This window comes from Syngnathoides biaculeatus, chromosome 10 (genome assembly GCF_019802595.1).
Source record: "Syngnathoides biaculeatus isolate LvHL_M chromosome 10, ASM1980259v1, whole genome shotgun sequence".
NCBI classification, from domain to species: Eukaryota; Metazoa; Chordata; class Actinopteri; order Syngnathiformes; family Syngnathidae; genus Syngnathoides; species Syngnathoides biaculeatus.
This window is the reverse complement of record NC_084649.1, coordinates 19250347-19273800: the sequence shown is the minus strand read 5'-3', so window position 1 is coordinate 19273800 and position 23454 is coordinate 19250347. Positions and strand designations below refer to the sequence as shown.

General features: G+C 45.7%; 1 protein-coding gene across 1 annotated transcript in view; it reads right to left on the bottom strand.

Moving 5' to 3' along the window:
- erc2 (ELKS/RAB6-interacting/CAST family member 2) overlaps positions 1–20855 on the bottom strand; it is a 38059-nt gene extending 17204 nt beyond the window's left edge. The window contains exons 1-9 of the mRNA XM_061833266.1: positions 20172–20855; positions 10563–10997; positions 8769–8843; positions 6036–6191; positions 5259–5426; positions 4932–5099; positions 3643–3780; positions 2385–2525; positions 2177–2317 (exon numbers count right to left, since the gene is read on the bottom strand). Coding sequence (XP_061689250.1) covers positions 2177–2317; positions 2385–2525; positions 3643–3780; positions 4932–5099; positions 5259–5426; positions 6036–6191; positions 8769–8843; positions 10563–10997; positions 20172–20855 — 2106 coding nt within the window. The remainder of the gene's footprint in view (positions 1–2176; positions 2318–2384; positions 2526–3642; positions 3781–4931; positions 5100–5258; positions 5427–6035; positions 6192–8768; positions 8844–10562; positions 10998–20171) is intronic.
- Between the last annotated feature and the right edge of the window lie 2599 nt (positions 20856–23454).

The window sequence follows — 23454 nt, the reverse complement described above, 5'->3', positions numbered from 1 at the left end:
CTCAAGCAGCGCAATGTGACGTGACGCTAGCTAGCTACGTTAGCTGTGCATACAGTCCAGAATTGGATTTTACCACCTGCTGCAGTATCACTGTTTAATTAATGAGTATAATTTGATTCCTGCTTTTTGAATTGGACTACTGAGAAACATTTGATTGCCAACCCCACCCTCCCCCCCAAATTTTAAAACAACTTCAACGCTTTCGTTCTCAAGCAGCGCATTTGCGACGTGACGCTAGCTAGCTACGTTAGCTGTGCATACAGTCCAGAATTGGATTTTACCACCTGCTGCAGTATTTGTTTAATAATGAGTATAATTTGATTCCTGCTTTTTGAATTGGACTACTGAGAAACTTTTGATTCCCAACCCCCCCCTCCCCCCCAAAATGTAAAACAACTTGAGCGCTCTCGTTCTCAAGCAGCGCAATTGCGACGTGACGCTAGCTAGCTACGTTAGCTGTGCATACAGTCCAGAATTGGATTTTACCACCTGCTGCAGTATTTATGTTTAATTAATGAGTATAATTTGATTCCTGCTTGTTGAATTGGACTACTGAGAAACATTTGATTCCCAACCCCACCCTCCCCCCCAAATTTTAAAACAACTTCAACGCTTTCGTTCTCAAGCAGCGCATTTGCGACGTGACGCTAGCTAGCTACGTTAGCTGTGCATACAGTCCAGAATTGGATTTTACCACCTGCTGCAGTATCACTGTTTAATTAATGAGTATAATTTGATTCCTACTTTTTGAATTGGACTACTGAGAAACATTTGATTCCCAACCCCACCCTCCCCCCCAAAATGTAAAACAACTTCAACGCTTTCGTTCTCAAGCAGCGCATTTGCGACGTGACGCTAGCTAGCTACGTTAGCTGTGCATACAGTCCAGAATTGGATTTTACCACCTGCTGCAGTATCACTGTTTAATTAATGAGTATAATTTGACTCCTACTTTTTGAATTGGACTACTGAGAAACTTTTGATTTCCGCTTTTATATCAAAAACTGCATACCTGTCAACTCGTACGTTTTAGCCGTAGTTCATACGGATTTTGCAGTGAATCTTACGTATACGGCCGTATATCACAAGTGAGACGGATTCTGAAAATTTCCGTTTGCTTTTGCCCAGAACGGCGCGAGTCTACTCTATTGTGGGGAAAACCCAAAGCTGGGGAATTCAAATTGCAAACGTAGCCTGCATCAAAGATTTTTGTCGCAGCAGGCATGATGTTTCGCAAATGTTGATTTAGATTAGCAAAATACTTTCATTTCCGGTAACTTTCCAGTAAATGCCCGGCCCGGATCGAGCACCGCCGAGCCAGACACCTCACCGCGGGAAACACGGAGGCTGCGGCCGAGGAGCTGCCGGCGCTGACCTATCGAGATGGGAGCTATACGGGGATATTACTTGCAACAAAAAGTGAGTGTCAATTTTTATCTTGACTTTGATCATTTGTGGCTCAAATTAATTGGACTTAGCTCGTAGCTAATGTAGCGTGCATGCTCGCTAGTTAGCCGCCTGGGCCTCGTTACAAATACGTGGGATTATTGTAGCTGACATTGTAGCTCTCTTGCTAGCATTCTCGCTCATGGTCAGCCGACAATAATATAATTGAATGCTGTGTTTTCAAGACAAGGGTGTCAGATGTATGTCAAAATAGACGTTCCATTTACCAAGATAGCTAATGTCAGTGAGTTCATCGATAGCTTATTGTTAGCCTTATCATACAGATCAGCTCCTTCCTTATTCACTAAAAATAAGGAATTGATCGTCGGCATTCAGTAGATATGTAATCTTTCAAAACATTTTGCTTTTCCTATCACTGATTGATTCTCTTTGGTGAATCTCTCTCACAAATATCTTCGGTATTGTAGCCCTGCTGATAAATAGCCATCTTTTTCATCATTCTACATAGTAGTATTAGTCATTAACTTCAGATATTAGCATTATGGAGATCTACAATAAAAATGCTTCGGTACGTGATGAGGATTTTTTGCTCTCCATGAGGATTTTTTTTGGTAGTTTGTACTGGTTGGCGCTCCGAAAAGTTGACAGATATGAAAACTATAAGGAGCATCTCCGGCTAGACAACGAAAGGGAAAGGCAATCAATATTACGACGGATGAGACCTTTCACGAATCTCAAAGGTGTACAGAGGGATTATTATCACACCTACCTTCTGCAATTGCGTCTCCAACTTACTGCACTCCTCTTTTTTCTGCTCAATGGCGATCTCCAGGGACTTGAGCTTCGAGTCCTTTTTGAGGCCAGAAGATGCCAGGGACGACGCATGCTCCTTAAGATCGATGAGGCTGGACTGAGAATGCAAACAAAGGACAAGTCAGAGTGCTGAGACATTAAAGGCGAGCCTGCGGTTCACAAACCTCTTTTTCTGTTAATTCGATCTGCAGGCTGTTGACTTTCTCCTTGAGGTCCTTGTTCTCCTTCTTGTAGGCGTCCACTTCCTCCACACGTTCTCTGTCTTCGCGCTCCCTTTGGTCCTTCAGACGCTCGATGATTCTCTCCTGACGACAGAAAAAGAAATTGGGATGAACCTAATAATCAGATTCAATGTTCCAGTCCTGCGAAGATCTTAGCACAAGTAGGCTAAATTGTTGCTGCAGTAACTTTGAGAATCTGGATTGTTATCAGCGCAATGTTCTAAAGCCACTCTCTGTGATGGTCTGGGGGTGTGTTAGCTCCCATGGCACATCTGTGAAGGCGCAAAGAATGCATAACGGTAGATACAGGTTTTGAGCAACGTATGCTGCCATCCAAGCAACGTCTTTTTGAGGGACGTCCCTGACAGCAAGGCAATGCCAAGCCACATTCTGCACACTTTACAAGCGAGTGGTTTTGTGGTAAATGAGGGTCAGTATGAAATTGGTCTGCAAGAGGTATGGGCTTGTCTGTCCTCGAAAATGTCTGGCGCATTATAAAGCACAAAACATAACAACAGAGACCCCAGACTGTTGAGCACCTGAATGTGAACATCAAGCAAAAATGGGAAACAATTCCTACTTATCGGTGTCCTTGTGAATACACAGTTAACTAGAATGCCAACACATACTGTAGCTATGAAGAAGCAAACACTTTAAAGGTCAAGTGTCATGCCTATAAAATAGATATTGTAATGAAAAATACATATAACATTATTCACTTCAGTGTCCATGCGAAAAAACAAATATGAGCGGAGAACACGTCATCCTTTTTTTTTTTAGTATACACACCTACCTGTCATTTAGAACCCACAAAGGTGTCGTCCTTTGCACCTGTGCAATCCATTTTTCAAGACGAACTGGGTCTTTTTGAAAAGTATGAAGAATGAATCCATTCTCCCGAGTGTTTGAACAATATCCAGCAATACAACGAGCCGGCATTTTGGCTAACATGAAGGAACAAAGAGCTACCTTGCACCAGGTAAAATTAGTAGAAACATACAAGCCCGCCCGAGTGGGCGTCTGCTACTAATATCACTTCCTGCTTCTTCTCGAAAACAAATCTCTCGAGAAGATTTTCATGGCGGGAGTTCCAAAAAGCCATGTAAGCCAAAATCATGTGGTGTGGTGAACAAAAACGGATGGGTCCATACCGGATTTTTTCATTAATAACATTTCATGACAGTGGAGCTTTAAGTTTTACCTTCTCTGACAGGGCCTCCTCCAGGGTGGCCAGGGCAGTGTCAGTGTTGGTGGAGTCGGTCTGCAGGGACTTGACCCGGTCCTTCAGGTTGCTTAGCTGCTTGTCTTTATCCCGCAGTTGCTCCTGCAGGTTCTCAATCTGAGGACGAGGAGAAGGAATAAGAAAGAATATTGCAAGTTTAATACTATGAAGTACGGCTATAATGTGGTTTTTTTTTCAGCAAAACAACAAAATTCAAGGCAGTACTGACAGGGATATACAGTCGTGATTAAAAATATTTGCACTCCAGGGGCAGCAAAATTTTTTAGCCATGACTGTATGTACATTAAAACCGAATAACTGCAGCAGGAGGTGCGATAGACCAAAAAAACAAACAAACACTTAGACGAGCGGACAAGACAAGGAAACAACAGAAGGTACATGAGCAGGTCAGGCTGAGAGAAAGTACATCACTGGGAGTATTTATAGCACAAAAAAAAACACGTACACAGACGCACGGTGGAGGCAGCCAGGTCGAGATACCGGATCTCTTGGCATTCCTTTCTATGGACCATACTTAAAACTGAGAGTTCCCACTATTTTAGTTTTACTTATACCTACGTATATCATATGAGTAATGTTCGTTACTGTATTTATTGTGCGAATAATGTATTTTTTATGTGTACAGACACATGTACTTTTCTACTCTTCTTCATTTTCTTTCTTACGTGCCACATCGATTGCAGGTGAAAATGAGCTGTAAAGCTAAAATCTGGCACGGAGCCTCTCTACGCTTGAGTTTAATGTCGGCTTTACATGGCCCTTTACAAATACCCTAAAGAAGTACATCCATCCATCCATTTTCTTTGCCACTTATCCTCACGAGGGTCGTGGGGAGTGCTGGAGCCTATCCCAGCTGTCAACCGGCAGGAGGCGGGGGACACCCTGAACTGGTTGCCAGCCAATCGCAAGGCACAAAAAGACAAACAGTCACACTCGCAATCACACCTGTGGACAATTTAGAGTGTCGAATTAATGTTGTATGTTTTTGGGATGTGGGAAGAAACCCAGCCAGGTACGGGGAGAACATGCAAACGCCACTCAGGGGAGTCCGGGATTGAACCTCAGGACCTCAGAACTGTGAGGCCAACGCTTTACCTGCTCGCCCACCGTGTCGACTAAAGAAGTGCAATTACACTCAATTAAATAATTGAGTCTGATAAATAACTATACAGATCCACAAATATATACAATGCATCAAAGTTTCCCGAAAACCGGATATATTTCTTTCCAAATATTACAAATATTACCTTCTTCTGTAAGACATTGATTTTCCTCTCTTTGACCTCCAGCATGTCCTTCATGTCCCTGATTTCTCCCGCAAGAGTGCCTTTCTCTTCAGTCAAGTCCTGTAGCTGTTTGGTTTTCTTGTTGAGGAAGGACTCTTTTTCCTCCAAACGCAGACGGAGAGCATCCACCTGAAGCAAAAACAACAACAACAACAACAACAAAACGCCGTCAGCTGGTTTGAAATAACGCATGACCGGAGAATCCGAAGATGTGAATCTCAGAATCAACGGGTCCACACCAAGGTAGAAACGTTCACATTTCACATTTCACTCCGGGTTTGGCGTTACCTCTGTTTGCAAGATGGCCGCACGTTGCTCTTTGGCGGTGAGAGACTCTTTGAGCACCTCGATGTGCTGCTTGCAGTCCGAGTTCTGGTTGTTCAGGGTCTCCAACTTTGTCTGCAGCGCCAGCAGCTCGGACTCCTTCTTGGACAACTCCTGCTTGAGTTGGTCAATCTGCACACGCGGACAGTGAAATCGCAACGTTGAAGCTACTGTGCGCAGCATTGACGATATTTTCATCAACACGCATTGCTGTCATTAAAAATGCATTTGGGACTGACTCCCCGCTGCATTCCTCATGTATTATACATCATCGCTATTCATGATGGATGAAAAGAGATCTAAAAATAGCGTAACAAAACTGTGGACCGGTCTGCGCCTGGTCCGCTAACACGAGGAGGAGTGCGCGGACACCAAGTCAAAACTCCAGAAAGACAGACGAGTCCCCGGAGGGACGACACGAGCAAGTTAGCGTGACGGCGGAACGTCGGGTGCAGAAGATTCGTACGCGCGAGAGACTAGCACGTCGCTCTTTTAGCAGCTAAACACAAGTCAGAGAGCACAACTATTGCGCGTCATAAAGAATTCAGGGAATACATTTATGTTTATTATTGTTTGATTGCCTACTTTCACGCCGCTAAAAATAAAAACAGCACAAGCATCTCTGAGATTACTGCCAACAAGACTTTTGCTCATGGTGCTGTATGGTAAACGCGGCGGCCCGATTCAGTATTCTCCTCTGTTCCTGTTAACCCTCAGCAAGACGCATGCAGGCACGCCCACCTTGGTCTTCATAAACTTGGAGTGGTTCTTGTAGACCTCCATCTGCTTGATCTCCTCCTCGCGGTCCTCCGTGTTCAGCAAGCCGTTCGCCTTCAGCATCTGGATCTCATCCTCCAGGTCTCGGATGTTGCGCTCCAGGGAGGCGATCTTGGTGTCCTGCGCACAAACACGCTTCAGAATCTCCGTCCGACATGCTTACAAGTCACGGGCGACGGATTGGAACGGAATTAAGAGTCCGGAAAGGCAGGCCGGCGGAGGCACGGAGAGCGAGATCGCGATAACGAGAGGAAAGCGGCGGTTTTCTGGTTTGCCTCCAAGCGCCTGCCTCCTGTCAGGCATCTGGGAAGCTTGTTAGGCGCAAACATTCAGCACGAGCCGCCCGGAGAGAAACGCGCGTCGGAATAGGGGAAGAAAAGTAACGCGCTGCAGATTTTGGTCCTTGCAGATCCGTGCACCTTGCTTTATTAAATACATAAAACAACGTCTTTAAGATGAAGGCATGGTGGCTTGTGGCCCTCGCACGCAGCCTTCCTCCCTTCCTTTGGTTTCTTCAAGTGGCTCAGAACTGATCAACTTGTGACGGGGGTCATCCGTGAAGCACTGCAGAAGAAGAGCGCTAATGAACCCTCGATGGAGCAAAGCTAAGAGACTTTTATGAGGGCCGCACACGCGAGTTCCAGCTCACCTCGCGCGGGCATCCGTCAACTAAGATCGCCTCAAAAGATGCGAGTGGTCGTACCTTCAAAAGCGAGAGATTCTACTCCGTCCTCATTTCGTCACCGGCGTGTCCGTTGGCTCGCTAAATGTTTTCCTTCCGCTCGCACGCTGGCCTCCGACTGTCATAAACAACCACACCTGTTTCCATGGCAGCAGCAGGCAGGCTGTGCGCCGTGCACGCTCTCGGCCGGGGGAGGAGGAGAGGAGGGGTGGGTGGGATTATCGGCGCTTCCATTTGGGTCGGAGCGCGGGAGAGGCAGCTGGAGAAGGGGAGCGGCGCGGGGTCTTCCTGCACACGCCGGGAGGGGGCGGGTCTTCCCTTTCGCCGACAAGGATGCCATCGATCGCGTACCGCGTGAGCGCCGCGCCGTCCACGGCGGAGCGCCGGGGCGCGTCCGCTCGGCGATGATGTCATGATTTATTTTGAGGAAGTGATGTCAGGCCTCTGCAGTGAGGCTGCTGCCGTCTACGGAGATTCATGCACTCGCTGCATGGCCTGAATTTCTCCGCTCGTCAGATCGAGTCTTCAGACCACCGCGGATTTATTTCCTTCCGAACTGCCTTGGAGCGCATCTTTCGCATATTTACATGATACAGGCTGTAATATTAGATACATGTGCAGTGCAATCAGAAACGGGCACAATTTATGGGCGTGGTCCCTGAGGATAGTTCATGAAAGTGTTGATTATTAAAATCTCACTAACTCGTGCTCTGGCTATTTAGATGTTTTGCCTATCCAGCCATCCATCCATTTGCTTTGCCGCTTATCCTCACAAGGGTCGCGAGAATGCTGGAACCTATCCAAGCAGTCCACGGCCAGGAGGCGGGGTAAACCCTGAACTGGTCGCCAGCCAATCGCAGGGCACATGGAGACAAATAGCCGCACTCACAATCACATTCATTTAGAGTGTCCAATTAATATTAATGTTGCGTGTTTTGGGGTTGTGGGGGGGAAACCGGAGTGCCCGGAGAAAACCCACGGCCTGGATCGAACCACGGTCCTCAGAACTGTGAGGCCAACGCTTCACCAGCTGACCCACTGTGCCACCATTACTGATACATATTTACTAAAAATAATGTATCTTTTTTTTTTTTCATTACCAATGGAAGTGAGCAATTAAAAGTGCCCTACCACTAGATGACAATTAACCTGTGTTTCCTATTTTTTGTGGCATTTTAATTGGTGGTTCTGAGATCCCGGGTTCAATCCCGGACCCGCCTGTGTGGAGTTTGCATGTTCTCCCCGCGCCTGCGCGAGTTTTCTTCGGGCACTCCGGCTTCCTCCCACATCACAAAAACATGCAACATTGATTGGACACTCTAAATTGCCCCAAGGTGTGATTGTGAGTGCGGCTGTTTGTCTCCATATGCCCTGCGATTGGCTGGTAACCAGTTCAGGGTGCACCCTGCCTCCTACCCGTTGACAGCTGACATAGGCTCCAGCACTTCCTGCGACCCTTGTGAGGACAAGCGGCTAAGAAAATGGATGGACTTTATTTGGTGGCGTGCCGTGACAAATTTTGGATTGTCAAATATGCGCCTTGCGCCAATAAAGATTGGAAAAGACTTTTTTCTCAGTACAAGTAGGAGGTGTGCTGGAGCCTATCTCAGCTCACTTCCTGCAAGAAAATTGCCGTACACCCTCAATTGTTCACCAGTCAGTCAAACCACACACATAAACAAACAAGCATCCAGACTCTCGTCATAATATTAACATTATGGAGTCTTTAATTACTGTGGGAGGAAGTTGGGAGTATCCGGAGAAAACCCACGCATGCATAGAAGACTCAAACGCCACGCTTGAAGGCTTTATTTTATCGGAATGAGATCCGAGATGCTACAATGATCTCAAAATTCAATCAAATAGATTATAATCTATCATATTGTAGGATTTTGTGCACAAAACATTTTTAAGTTGGGTTCCATTTTTTCCGCTTACAGTTGCACATTTCTTTACTGCGGTTGGTTATGCGGTCGGCGCGTGCGCGTGATCGTAAGGCAGTAAATTGCACTCACCTTCATTTCTATGATGGTTTGCAGGGCCTTCGTTTTGCTCGGGTCCTGGTGCAGCTGATTTCTTCGGTGCAGCTCCTTGGAGAAAAAAAAACACAACATAAACTCAAATGAAACTCAACTTTGTCTAAAAAAACATCTCGACTTTCAATCTTGAGGTGACATAATGCCACGTGGCTCCCGCGGAATCAAGCAGAGGTGAGGTTGGATGACACTTTTCAGACAGGTGAAGTATTTAAAAAAAAAATTCTCCAGGTAATGTGTGAAAATAACTTACAACGTAGAGACTGACCCCATTTGGACAAGACAAGGTTTCCGGCAGACAGCGAAATTATGATATATGAGATTAAAAGGCTATTTTGGGAAAATGAACGTTGGTTAAGACTGATTTATAATGGAAAGAAAATGTCTTTTTTCAATACTGATTTCGAACCAGAATGAAAAGAAATGAATCAACGTGCCGCATAAAATCCTGCAGTGGAGCCGATCAGGCTGCTGGGCTTTAAAGGGGAAATTCAGTGCTTTGCATGAACAGTGTATCCAATAGGTCATGTAATACGTACACTATTTTGACAATGTGATGTTAAATCCTCCCTCATTTAATAGTGTTTTATCGACAATGACGAATTTTCAGGGGCGCTGCCATTTTCGCGAGTCACATGATCTACGGGGGCGTACGTGACGTGTACCGTGCCGCAACAAAGGCTCGATTACGTGGGACACCGTTTATTGCCAGCGTCGATTTCTCAGATTTATCCTCATCTGATGAAAAAACAGCAGTATCAGTTGGTCGGGAAGACGGAGGAATACTTCCATACAGATTTGAACCTGTGGCTGTAATTAATGTTGAATATTCAGATGGTTCTTTGGGCGGAATGACGCGGAGTCTGACTACTCGGAGGACATAACTGCGTAAAAGAAGGAACCCGGAGTTCCGGGCCGGCAGCCGCGGATGGTTCTTCAGATGAGAATGACGGAGAGTCTGATGAGCGAGCTCCGGCGGTGGGCTGGGAGCCAAGCTTACAGACGGTGGACGCCTTTAGCCCCAGACGCCGAAGCTAGGCTAAGGGCCTCCGCCGCCACCGAAACTCGGCTTACGGCCTCCCTGGATATCGAAGCTAGGCTCCTGGCCCGCCACTGGTGCTCGCGGCCCGCCTTTGGAGCTCGCTCGTCAGACTCCGTGTCATTCCCGTTCGAAGAACCATCCGCGACTGCCGGCCCGGAGCTCCCGAGGGCCTGTTTACGCACTTATGTCACACGTAGGCCTTTAGCTTAGCTTTGCCGTCCGGGGCTAAAGGCCGCCACCGAAGCTCGGCTAACGGCCAGCCGCCGGAGTTCACTCATCAGACACCGCGTCATTCCCGTCCGAAGAAACATCTGCATGTTCAACATTTACAGCCACAGGTTCAAATCTGTATGGAAGTATTCCTCCGTCTTCCCGACCAACCGATACTGCTATTTCTTCATCAGATGAGGATAAATCCGAGAAATCGGCGCTGGGCATGAATGGTGTCCCATGTAATCAAGTCTTTGTTGAGGCACGCTACACGTCACATACGCCCATGTGACTCCCTAAAAATTCATAATTGTCGATGAAAATCTTCTCAAAACACTATTAAATGAGAGAGGATTTAACGTCACATTGTCAAAATATGGTACATATTACTTGACTTATTTAATACACTGTTCATGCCAAGCACTGGATTTCCCCTTGAAGTTTGACAGTCACGGATCGTTCAAACTGAAATTGGGATTTGTTTTCCATTGCCACCCAGTGTGACAGTATTAATTCCATACCTCTCGCAGATGGATGTTTTCCTTCTCCTTCTGGTCCAGAATGACCTCCAGGTGTCCGAGCTGGGCCTCAGCCTCAGCAATTCGCCTGTTCCTCTCCTGCTCCTCCTCCTCGGACACCCTCCCGGGCCCCGAGGGCAGCCCTTTACTCTGCAGCATCTCCAGCAGCTTCTTAATGGACTCGTCTCTGGCTCCCAGCGTCTGCTTCTGCGTCTCAATCCTCAGCTCCATCTCCTCCAGGGTTTTCCTCAACAGGAAGAGCTCCTTGGCCTGACGGTCGTGCTCGGCCTGGAGCCGGCGGAAGTTTTCCTCGGTCAGCTCGATGGTGGTGAAGTGCTCGGCGCCGGAGCGGTTGCCGCTCTCCTGCTGCAGCAGGTGGTTGAGGTCGCGTTGCGTGCGCAGCTCGTCCTGAAGAGCTTGGATGGTCATCTGGAGATGCTGATGAGGTTCAGACACACACAGGCTCAAGTGTTGGAAGGTAGCGCAACAGGGCGAGCGGATGTCGCGTTCGTGAGATGTTATTGCTCGTGGTTCTGAGGAGAACGCGTTCAAAAGTGGAGCAACTGCGGTTGGACAAAAAATGCGGAGCAGGTTTTACCTCCTCCACAAAGCTAATAAAGAAAGCTGTGATCAAAGATGTCAAAATGAAAGGCGCCTAACTTTGGAAAAAAATGCGAGAGAGGAATAATCAGCCGGGCTACAAAATATCCCATCAAAAAAATGTTATTCACGTGCTGGGGTTCCTCTGTTCATAGACATAAATCTCCCTAAATTAATCAGTATTGGTACCGTTAGAAATAAAAGCTTTGAACAGCAGAATTATAATATTAGGAAACTACCGTGTCCACATCCGACACAACATTAGGTACACTTGCACAATCTCATCACATGCAATAATAATAAAAAAATCTGTATTAAAAAAATAATACAAGTATGTTGATTTTGATGGACACCGTCAGAGAGATATTTGTTTAAAATTGTGTTATAATATGGTTGTATTGTGCAGTGGTGTGGAAATTATCTTCTTATCTTATTCAGCTACATGAGTGAAAAATATATACATTTTAAAATGTCAGTGTTATGCACTGCAGTTGTACGCCACTGCAAACTACAACCACAATAATACACATGTTAAAGTAACACATCTCCAACAGCATCATTGTAAACTTAAATTTATAATCTTTAAATTCCCATGTGATTACCTAGAGAGGCCCAGTGTGAGTATGTTTATGAAATACCACGTTGAATTTAAAAGCAAAGGTTATGTCCAAGAAATATATCCGTGCCATCAGACATTTTTATTTCATTATTTTTACCATCAAAAAGGTTCACTGTAAAAGATTCGACTTAAAAAAAAAATAGAATTCAGTGTCTAATTAGATGTTGAAATTCAACATTTAAATACAAATTTTGCAGTTTTAAAAATACGTATCATTTTTTTGTCATCACGGGGCTCACACGTCCAGAAAAAAAGTCGCATATTATGTTATGTGTAGTCTGCTATCAGCCTCTACTGGTGGGACGCTAATGTAGCAGCTGAGCAGTTGAATTTTTTTTTTTTACTCCCAAAATGCCGTCTCGGATGATAAATCTCGGGTGGAGGCGTTAATACGATTCGAAGTGACCCAAAATTTGAAGCGAACGACGTCATCAATTGTTCCCGATTCTCAGAGAAAAATGTAAACAAGTGCTGAGAAGTTGAGGTGCTAGCGGATGCTAAAAAAAACACACTTGGCTGCACGTCGGATGACTTCTTGCTTCGATTACTTTTGCCTGATTTCTGCGAGGTGATCCGGAAGTCATATATTGGCGCCAAATTTGCGGTGTCAAATTTTCAACTGAATCTTGAATTTTAAACGGATTATTTCAAAGTGAATATTTGAAAATGAAAGGCTCTCCTTGGACGTGTGAATGCTCCAATGACGTAGAATAAAAAAAACTGGACTGCAGCACAGGCCCCTTTCACGTGGTCAACTCCCGGTCAGGGCGAAACAATGCTTTGGATACTATTTCACGTGAAAGTTGATGTCCTTTGACAACCTTACAAGTGTACATTGTGAAACACAATTTTATTAATTTTTAATTTAACTGGAATACGTTATGTTTAGTTTTTTTTTTTTTTTTTTTTTTTTTGAGCTGTTAGCTGTCAAAACCGTGCAGACGGTCACAAAGAAGTAACTTTTCACCAGTAAGTGTGTTTCAGTTTAACCTTCATAATTAATTATTATATATTTATTGCATCGTTTCCCCATGACAATGTGTGTATGTCTATCATACTTTTTGCCCTGACCAGAATTCAGAGCCTGTTGACCATGGCGGAACCAAAGATGGGTGCAGAATGCGCAGTCCAGTTTTTATTCTCCATCATTGGAATGCTCCATTTTTAAAGGGAATGAGAGGATCCGATTTGATTGAACACACTTCAACAGTGGTCCAGCCCGTCCACGCTCAGAACCACTGGCCTGCTTGTCCGCACTAACGATCCAAACCGCAAACTGGTCAAAACCGCCTATGGTACGGAGTTGCTCCGTACAGGATTCATGTTGTTCTCAAAAAATAGAAACTTGATTATTTCATTTTAGATCAATGTGTGGAATTCATGACACTTACTTCAAAATTTCAAGCTGAAATGGAGACTGTTTTAAACAGAATATTTTACACTGAATTAATCGATGGTAAAAAAAAATATATATATATATGTATTATAAATCAGTTATAAAGTGTCAGTTACAATTCAAACTGATGACACAGATAACGGCTACGTTTATAAAATCAGGAATTGTGGGTGCGGTGGTACGGGGAGGGAAGGGGGAACACATTTGGAGTGGAAAAAATTAACAAACTACTGTGTAATTTTCACAATTTTTTTGGGTTGGGGCAGCATGACTGAAATAGTGTCGGTGGCCGTCAAGGGAATCAATTCAGTTTTCTTCTCAGAGTCACAGAAGGAGAAGAAGTAGGTGCAAAGGGGGTTGCCAGGTTTCTGCACGTACACACCACACGGAAGGTGACTCTATGTTGTGCACGCCGCGTTTGGTGCAAACATAGCGACAAACCTTTGTTCTCCTGGCATCCAGCAGCTGCACGGCATGGGCAGAATGAACAGGAAAAAAAAACAAAAACAAAACAAAACACAAATGTATGGTAAAAACAGTCAGTGTCAGAGCGTGGCGCAACACAGACGGATGAGCAACATAAACCGGACCCGTTTCGCTAAAAAGAAGCCGCTCGACAGTCTGCTCGGGTTTTCACGCTTAGCCAACATTCTTAATCACGCGATTCCGTCAGACGGATGAGAAATTAGCGACCTTTCTGGAAAGAGACAAAGGGAAAGTCACAAGTTGAAAAATAACTGAAAATGAATTTTCCTTTGATTGGCGGCCTCCGTTTAAGTTCCCGTTTGTTTACCCTGAAAATGGCGACAACAATCAGCCGTGACATCCCTCGTCTGCGTCCGGATATGAATGCTGATTGCGGGGAATAAAACGCGACAAAGTGAGAGGGCTGTCGAATGATGAGACGTGGCGTCGCAGTCGCTCACTCCAATTTTGAGCGGCACCTTGGAGGCAAATGTATTTGGCCGGGCCCACTTGGCATCATGTCTGTCCTTGTCGGTTCACTCCAGGTTGGCGTTGTCGCCGGAGAGTCAAATGGTAAGACTGTCTACAGTTGATATTAACCCCCAAGAAGTACTGCTAGTTAGGGAAGAGTATTGCTCTCACCAAAAAAAAAAAAAAAAAAAAAAAAGTTGCTATCACGTAACAAGATGATATGTTTCTTGTTATAATGTGGATGTTTCATGTTATAACATATGTTTCACAATATAATGTGGTCAATTACACATTATAGTGTGAATCATTTCATGTTTCATGTTATAACATGAAAAGTTTCACATTATAACGTAATTCATTTCATGTTATAGTGTGAAACTTTCATGTTACACCATGATATGCTCTACGTTACAACGTGATATGTCTCACGTTATAATATGGATGTTTTGTGCGATAACATGACATTTTTCATGTTATAATGTGGTTAATTACATGTTATAATATGACTCATTTCATGTTATAATGTGAAAAGTTGCATGTTATAACGTAATTCATTTCATGTTAAAGTATGAAACTTTCATGTTCTAACATGATATGCTCGACGTTATAATGTGATATGTCTCACGTTAATATGTGGATGTTTCATGTTATAACATGATATGTTTCAGATTATAATGTGGTTACTTACACATTATAATGTGAATCATTGCATGTTATAACGTGAAAAGTTTCACGTTATAATGTGATTCATTTCACGTTATAGTGTGAAACTTGCATGTTATAACATGATATGTTCTACATTAGAACGTGATATGTCTCACGTTATAATGTGGACGGTTCATGTTATAGCATGATGTGTTTCACGTTATAATGTGGTTAATTACACGTTATAATGTGAATCATTGCACGTTATAACATGAAATGTTTCACGTTATAATGTAATTCATTTCATGTTATAGTCTGAAGCTTTCATGTTACAACAAGATGTGCTCTACAGTATAATGTGATTCGTTTCATGCGATAGCGTAGATTTTTTTCACGTTATAACGTAGAAAATAAGAAATACATTTCACCCCTCTTCACCCCGCTCCCCAAAAGGCAATTTTTTTCTGGTTCTACTACACGTTCTACTACATGACTACATGTTCTTGCTCCATGCTTAAGACGCAATTTTCGGGAACACCACGACTCCGTAAAAAGCTCACCAAACCCGCGTTTTGTGCAACACTCAATGAGAGGCCGCTTCAAGCTGTGTCTTCCTGTATGCCATCTTGGAAGGATATGAGTGACCACAGGGTCGCAACAAGTTGACTCCAACTTTTCAGGTTATAACGTAGAACTTAGTAGGTCTTACCGTGATATGTTTCGTGTTATAATGTGATAAATTACATGTAATAATATGGTTCGTTTCACACTATAGCATGAAAAGTTTCACGTTATTATGTGAAATGTATTGTTATAACATGAAAAGATTCATGTTATAACGTGTAATTAACCACATAATTTGAAACATATCATGTTATAACGTGCTAGCGACCTTTTTTTTTTGGTGTGGCAGCAATACGCTTCCGTAGCGAGGTAAAAATACAGTGACTCTTAATTCTATACACACAAACCCTCTCGTGTAGCTCACAATATAATAAGAACCAGTACGTCTATTTTATAATTCCGTATTAGCAAAGATAAGGTGCTCTTAAATATTGAAAAATTAGCTTTTTCAGCTACATGGGAGCACAAAAATATTACAAATCAGTACGATGCAGCATATTCCATCCCCAATAACAAATATACTGTTAAATATTACGTTACGGGTGGGACGGTAAACTGCTAAAGCGTTGGCCTCACAGTTCTGAAGACCCGGGTTCGATCCCAGCCCCGCCTGTGTGGAGTTTGCATGTTCTCCCCGTGCCTGCGTGGGTTTTCTCCGGGCACTCCGGTTTCCTCCCACATCCCGAAAACACGCAACATTAAATGGACACTCTAAATTGCCCCTAGGTGTGATTGTGAGTGTGGCTGTTTGTCTAAATGTGCCTTGCGATTGGCTGGCAACCAGTTCAGGGTTTACCCCGCCTCCTGCCTGTTGACAGCTGGGATAGGCTCCAGCACTCCCCGCGACCCTTGTGAGGATGAGCGGCGAAGAAAATGGATGGATGGAGTAGTTGTAATTTTTTTTTTTTTTTGCGACAACGATAATCATCTCTGGCCAATCAGTTTGTCTTTTTGACCAGTAGGCGGCAGTGTTTCTTCTGGCCTGAGCTCCAAAAGTTCCACCTGAGAGGCTGAACCACAATTGTCGTCACACTCCCAAGTGTGAGTCATGCCCAAAATCCATCCACCACTCACAGCCTCCATTTTATGACATTTTCATTCAAGCCTTTTGCCACGGACATCGTGTCCGTTTCGCCAAGTCAAACATAAACATGAGGAATAGCAGCTCACGGCCCAACGCGATAACAACACAATCGTCTTTATCGGCCTATCAACAATCACAACGCGGTGGCCTCTGAGCATGTCTGGCGAGTATCTGAGCTTCCTCTTCCTTCCGCGTCCTGCCCTGATCGATAACCTTCCATCTCGATGCAGTCAGTCATTCCATTTGCATAATTGCACCGTGGCCAAAAAAAAAAAAAAAAAAAAAAGACGACGACCCACCCTTCGATAGCAGGAGCGTACCACTTCCTGTGAGTCAGTCAAGACTCCTCTAATATTGTCATTGCTTGTTCACAACATCCATAAAAAAGATGCTCTCTGTTTTGTTTCATTTGCATTCCTCACACACAAGCATAAGTATAGCATTCATATTCATGCGGCATTCATAACACTGTTGCAGGCCTGTAAACTTGAACACACATTTTTAATTACTCGAAAACGCTAAATGGCCGACAAAGCTGGCAACGGCGAATTCTTTAACCAGGTGGCATTGGCCAGCAGGAACTCAATTGTGAGTAAGAGTGGGCGAGCGCGTCGCTCATGCCGAGCCAAAAAGTTGAGGCGCTGCTCGCTGTATTTCTCATCTCTGTGTTCTGAATCGGCGAACAGAACTCCGAGAACATAATTTCAAACTTCAAATGGAGCGTTTTGTCGTGGATTTATCATTTAAGTCACTCTGTAGAGACACGCGCTAAGTATTGTCTTTACGTTAAAAAAGCATCATTCAAATCTTCAGGCGTGATGAAAACCCACACACTCATTATTACTTATGCAGAAAGATCCATCCATTTTCTTTGCCGCTTATCCTCGCGAGGGTCACGGGAATGCTGGAGCCTATCCCAGCTGTCTACGGGCAGGAGGCGGGGCACACCCTGAACAATTTAGAGTGTCCAATCAATGTTGCATGTTTTTGGGATGTGGGAGGAAACCGGAGTGCCCGGAGAAAACCCACGCAGGCACGGGGAGAGCATGGAAACTCCGCACAGGTGGGGCCGGGATCGAACCCGGGTCCTCAGAACTGTGAGGCCAACGCTGTACCAGCTGATCCACCGTGCCGCCCGGTGAAGAACAGTACATCGCAAATTGAAGTAATCGACAACGGACACCGTGAAATATGTACACGGGTGGAGCGTTTATCTTTGCCAACCTCTGGAGGACACTTCTTGATAATCTCCAAGGTCCAATTCTCGTCTGGTGTAACGTGACAGTAATCCTGAATGTCACCTTAGACTAGGGGTGTCTCAACTTTTTCTTCTGGGGGCCACATAACAAATAAATAATCGAAGATTTTTTTTTCAAGATTTTGGGTTAAATCACATCCAAAACAAAAGCAATCTGTAAAATCACAAATTTTAAAGCAGTAACTTGAGGATATTTAATGTGATCCATCCATTCATTTTCAGAGCCACTTATCCTCACAAGTGTCACTGGGCCACTGGACCATATCACAGCCATCTTTGGGGAGGAGGCGGGGTACACTCTTAACTGGTCATCAGCCAATCGCAGGGCACGTGAAGACAGACAACAGACGCACTCACAATCACACCTTGGGGGAATTTACAGTCTCCAATTAATGCATGCTTTTGGGATGTGGGAGGAGAACGGAGTGCCCGGAGAAAAGCCACACAGGCACGGGGAGAACATGCAAACTCCACACAGGTGGGGCCGGGATTTGAACCCTGCTCCTCAGAACTGTGAGGCAGACGCTTTAACCAGTTGTTCCACCGTACTGCCATTATTCAAATTTAGAAAACGTCTTTTTCACTTTTCAATTATGTAAACACCCAGTGCGCCAGAATCAAAAACAAAGCAGGCAGTATTTGGCCCACAGGCCACATGTTGCCCACCACTGCACCACTTCAATGCGTGCAGATTTTGAATTGCTTTGCCAAAAAAATCTCAGCAGCCTAACACACACCCACACACAGTGACACAGTGACACGCACACAGTGTTGCGGCACGTGGAGCTCGGCCTCCATTTCGGAACTTGTGCCGAGAAGGGCCGAGCGGGTGTCGCGAGAGGGTCAACGCCGGTCGTGACTCAGCCAGACCTCACTCGCTCCTGCTCGCGTGATTTGCCGCCAGCAGATTCTGGTGTCAAACATTTGTGTGCTGTTGCCCCCCCCACGGGTCCCACACAATAGTCCTGTTTGGACGTGATGACCACAGACTCTTATAACCTCACTTTATGAACCATATGAATGATAAGCGATATAAATGGTAAGCATTGGCCTCACAGTTCTGAGTTCCCGGGTTCGATCCCAGACCCGCCTGTGTGGAGTTTTCATGTTCTCCCCGTGCCTCCGTGGGTTTTCTCCGGCCACTCCGGCTTCCTCCCACATTCCGAAAACATGCAACATTAATTGAAAACTCTAAATTGGCCAGAGGTGTGATTGCGAGTGCGGCTGTTTGTCTCAAAGTGCCTTGCGATTGGCTGGCAACCAGTTCGGGGTGTACGCCGCCTCCAGCCCGTTGACAGCTGGGATCGGCTCCATCACTCCCCGCGACCCTTGTGTGGATACGCGGCTAAGAAGATGGGTGGATGGATAAAATGCAATTCCGGAATGAAAGATATTTGTTGCATTGCATGTGGAATACATGATTGCGTTCAAGCAATTAAGACGTGTCACTTCACGTGACAAAAATGAGAAGGGAATGTTCCATAACAAAATCCCAAATCATAAAGATGAAAGTGTTCATAAGTCAGTGTCAGTTCAGACGTTTTGGTTTGAAACCAAATACGAGATGTTCGCGATTCTGCTGGAACACTCACGAAAAGACCTGGTCTGCCTCTAGGCATGATCATAAAATCGACAATTATAAGAAAGATAACTTTTTTTCTGCATCGCGCCGGCATCTGTCACAAAAAAAAAAAAACAAAAAAAACAAAGGAATGAAAAAACGAGCAAAATGTCGCCCTTGTGCTATTCCACTTCTTCTATGTCCTTCTTTTTATTAGCAGTTTGCATAATGAGATGCAGATGACAACCTACAAAATGAGCATGACTCAAGGCGGAGTGGGATTATATTCGGCGTGTAATGGCTTTACCTATTTCAGAAAAAAGGGAATAACCAAAATAAAATACATTTTGGAGGGGGGCGGGTAGGGGTTACGCATTTAGCAAAACGTAAAAATCCGCACAAATGTAGACGGACAGATGACCGGCCGCATCTTTTTAGCATCTTCTGTCTCAGAGCGAGCGTGCCCACTCTTGTCAAAAGTTGACTTAACTGGGGCACGTCTACGCCCCCACGCCGATCGAGGACCCCCAGGGTGACTTCCTGCAATAAAAATCCAGCATTGCCAGGAATATTGCGGCTCACCGTAACACCGGATCACGGATTTCAAGTGATTTTATTTTGTGTTTAAAATTAGAGTTGCCCGCCATTAGTGGACGACCACGTGGCGATGAAGAGAAGTGATGAATATCACGATTAACTTTGTTTTGGCAACAAAATGAAAGACGAACCGTGCTGAATATTCCGCTTAGAAACTCTTTCCAGAAAGGTCTCGTGGCGGCGGTGCGCCGTAGAAAGAAAAAAAAAAAAAAAAAAGGTGATAAAAGCACATGGAAGGTTTTCGGATCTCTCCCCGCGGTAGAGGACGATAGGCGAGCCGAAGGGGCCTCACCTGGTTCTCCTCGTGCGTGACTCTCATCTGCTCTTTGAGGATGGACGTACGCGCCGCCTCCTCCTTCCTCATGATGCGCTCCTTCTTCAGCTCGGGGCTCCAGAAGCTCTTGATGCTGTTGGTGGAGGATCCCAGCTTACTGTCTTTCAGGTCCAGCTCCCTGCGCAGCATCTCGTTCTCCCTCTGCATGTCCCTGAACTGGGCCTGCATCTCCAGCAGTTCCCCCCCACTGCTGCGCACCGCCTGCCTCAGGAGGGCGGAGGGCACCCCCTGGTGGTGGTGGTGGTGGTGGTGGGCGTGCAGCATGGAGATGGAGCCCAGGTCACTGTAAGACAGAAGGTCAGCATGGGGCAGCCCCACCGAAGCGATGTTGGGGCTACTGCCCATGGCTGTGACGCGGCCCCCGTACATGGCCCGGCTGGTGGCCCGGCCCAGAGTGGTGGTGCCTTTCGGGTACGTGGCCGTGGAGCCCACGCCCTCGTGGTCGCTCAGGTACATGGGCCCCGAAGTGGCGTAGGCAGCGTTTAGAGACTGGATGTTCTCCATGGAGAGCGTCTTGCCCCCCGCGCCGCTCCCACCCCCGCTGTTGGCCCTCCGGTGGCCCAGTCGAGGGGACCGAGGCAGGCGCGAGGAGCGTGCGGGGCTGCTCTCTAAGTGACCAACCGCTCTGGCGCTGCCGTACATGTCCCGTGAGTCGGCCGCGTGGCCACCAGAGGGGTCCTTAACGGGGGCACGCTGCGATGATACTGCACAGGCTCGCTGAACCGCACATGGGTGACTTTATTTGCTGCCTTGCTAAGTGGAGCGCATCAAACGTGGAGGGAACAACTGCGAGGCGCCTGGAAAGAGAAACACAAAAACACCTTGGATATCTCCAATTGAAAATGACCGCAACGTTCTTTTGGAGGCAAGGGGTTCTCAAACGAGCGCTAACCATCCATGGATTTTCTTCACCGCTTATCCTCACAAGGGTCGCAGGGACTGCTGGAGCCTATCCCAGCTGTCAACAGGTACACCCTGAACTGGTCGCCAGCCATTCGCAGGGCACATAGAGACAAACAGCAATCGCACTCACAATCACACCTAGGGACAATTTAGAGTGTCCAATTAATGTTGGACGTTATTGGGACGTGGGAGGAAACCGGAGTGCCCGGAGAAAACCCACGCGGGCACGGGAGAGAACATGCAAACTCTACACAGGCGGGTCCGGGATTGAACCCGGGACCTCAGAACTGTGAGGTCAACGCTTTACCATCTGAACAACCGTGCCGCCGACTGCTAACCAATTGGCAATAAATCATGTGCTATCATATTTGAAAAAGTACATGCCAATATACAAATGGTGGGTGTACCCCGCCTCTTGCCCATTGACAGCTGGGATAGGCTCCAGCACCCCCCGTGACCCTCGTGAGGATGAGCGGCAAAGAAAATGGATGGAGGCATATACAAATATACCTCTAACTCCACCACACCCACAATAATAATTTGCCTTTGAAAATGTCAAACAAAATTTCATTTGCATTATCCAAATGTTTGTCCTGGATATCACTCGGCAGGTGCACGCCGTGAAAGCGGCCGGCGACCGCATCCAAAGCGGCTTGCGGGCATCATGCTGGATTTCCCTCCGGCCTGACATTTATCAAAATCCACTTGAAGCTGCTGATACAGACGCAAGTGCTTTACAAGCGTCACTAAAACAGAGAATTAATAGGCAAACTGAAACCCCGGATGAAGTCGGATCGCCTCTCACACATCAGTCTGCTGTGCTCGTATCCACTGAGCGATTAATAAACGCACGCGATGTTTGTTTTGCCTCCGTAATAACTCATCTGCGGTGTGCGCGCGCGGGGGTGACCTATTCAGCGGTTTGCAGGTGTGCACTTGCTCAGGGAGGGCACATCCAAGAGACGATCAAACCGTACTGATCATGTGACAGGGATATTAATCTTTTTCTGATTAGCTTTTCCCCATATGCTAACGATTAAATTCAGGCTTTACTTAGAAATAATCCATCCATTTTCTTAGCTGCCTATCCTCACAAGGGTCACATAGAGTGCCAGAGCCTATCCCAGCTGTCAACGGGAGGAGGCGGGGTACACCCTGAACTGGTCGCCAGCCAATCGCAGGGCACATAGAGACAAACAGCAATCGCACTCACAATCACACCTAGGGGCAATTTAGAGTGTCCAATTAATGTCGCATGTTTTTAGGATGTGGGAGGAAACCGGAGAGCCTGGAGAAAACCCACGTAGGCATGGGCAGAGCATGCAAACACCACACAGGGAGGGCTGGGATTGAACCCGGGTCCTCAGAACTGTGAGGCTAACACTTTCCACCTGCCCCACCATGCTCCCCTTAAAATTAACAATAATAATAATGAAATAAACAACAATCAATCAAAGTGAAAGCTTAGCACAAGATTCTATGTGCAGTTTTGGTCGTCGGGACAATAACACACTGCAGCTGTGAAGAAATGTAATAATAAACGACCACTAGCATAATGAGACTTGTAAATAATTCTCAACAGCCTTGCAATACTGCACAGGTACTGCACGCATATGACACTTCATGAGGTACACCACATGCACAGTCTGCAGCTGCAACAGAGATGCAGTCCATACACAATAATTTGATTTGACTGAAGGAAGCCTTTCCTATTTATGTATTTTTCTTGTTTGTGTTGACCAATATTGAGCCACAGTGGAAGCGCTGCCCTCTAAAATATTAGAAACAGCCCACCCTGATGCGGTTCTACGCCACGGTACATTACAACATGTCTGTATGACTTAACAGGAGTAGATGTAAAAAACAATCAGCATACAATGGTTCCACACATATTTTTATACAGTATATTTCTATTCATTTAAAAAAAAATTATTGTGGACATAAAAAAATGTCATCGAGTTCACTATGTGCACACAAATTAAATGTTATTCACTCTGATGTTGGCGGCATGGTAGTGCAGCTGTGAGACGTTTGTCTCACAGTTCTGAGGACCCGGGTTTGATCCTGGCCCCGCCTTTGTGGAGTTTGCATGTTCTCCCCGTGCCTGTGTGGGTTTTCCCCGGGTGGGAACCCTGATTTCCTCCCACATCCCAAAAACATGCGACGTTAATTCGACACTCTAAATTGCCCCCTAGGTGTGATCGTGAGTGTGACCCTGCGATTGGCTGGCGACCAGTTCAGGCTTCAGCACTCCCGCGACCCTTGTGAGGATAACCGGCTAAGAAAATGGATGGATGGATACACTGATATATGTTGTTGATGTATTTATTTAATTAAG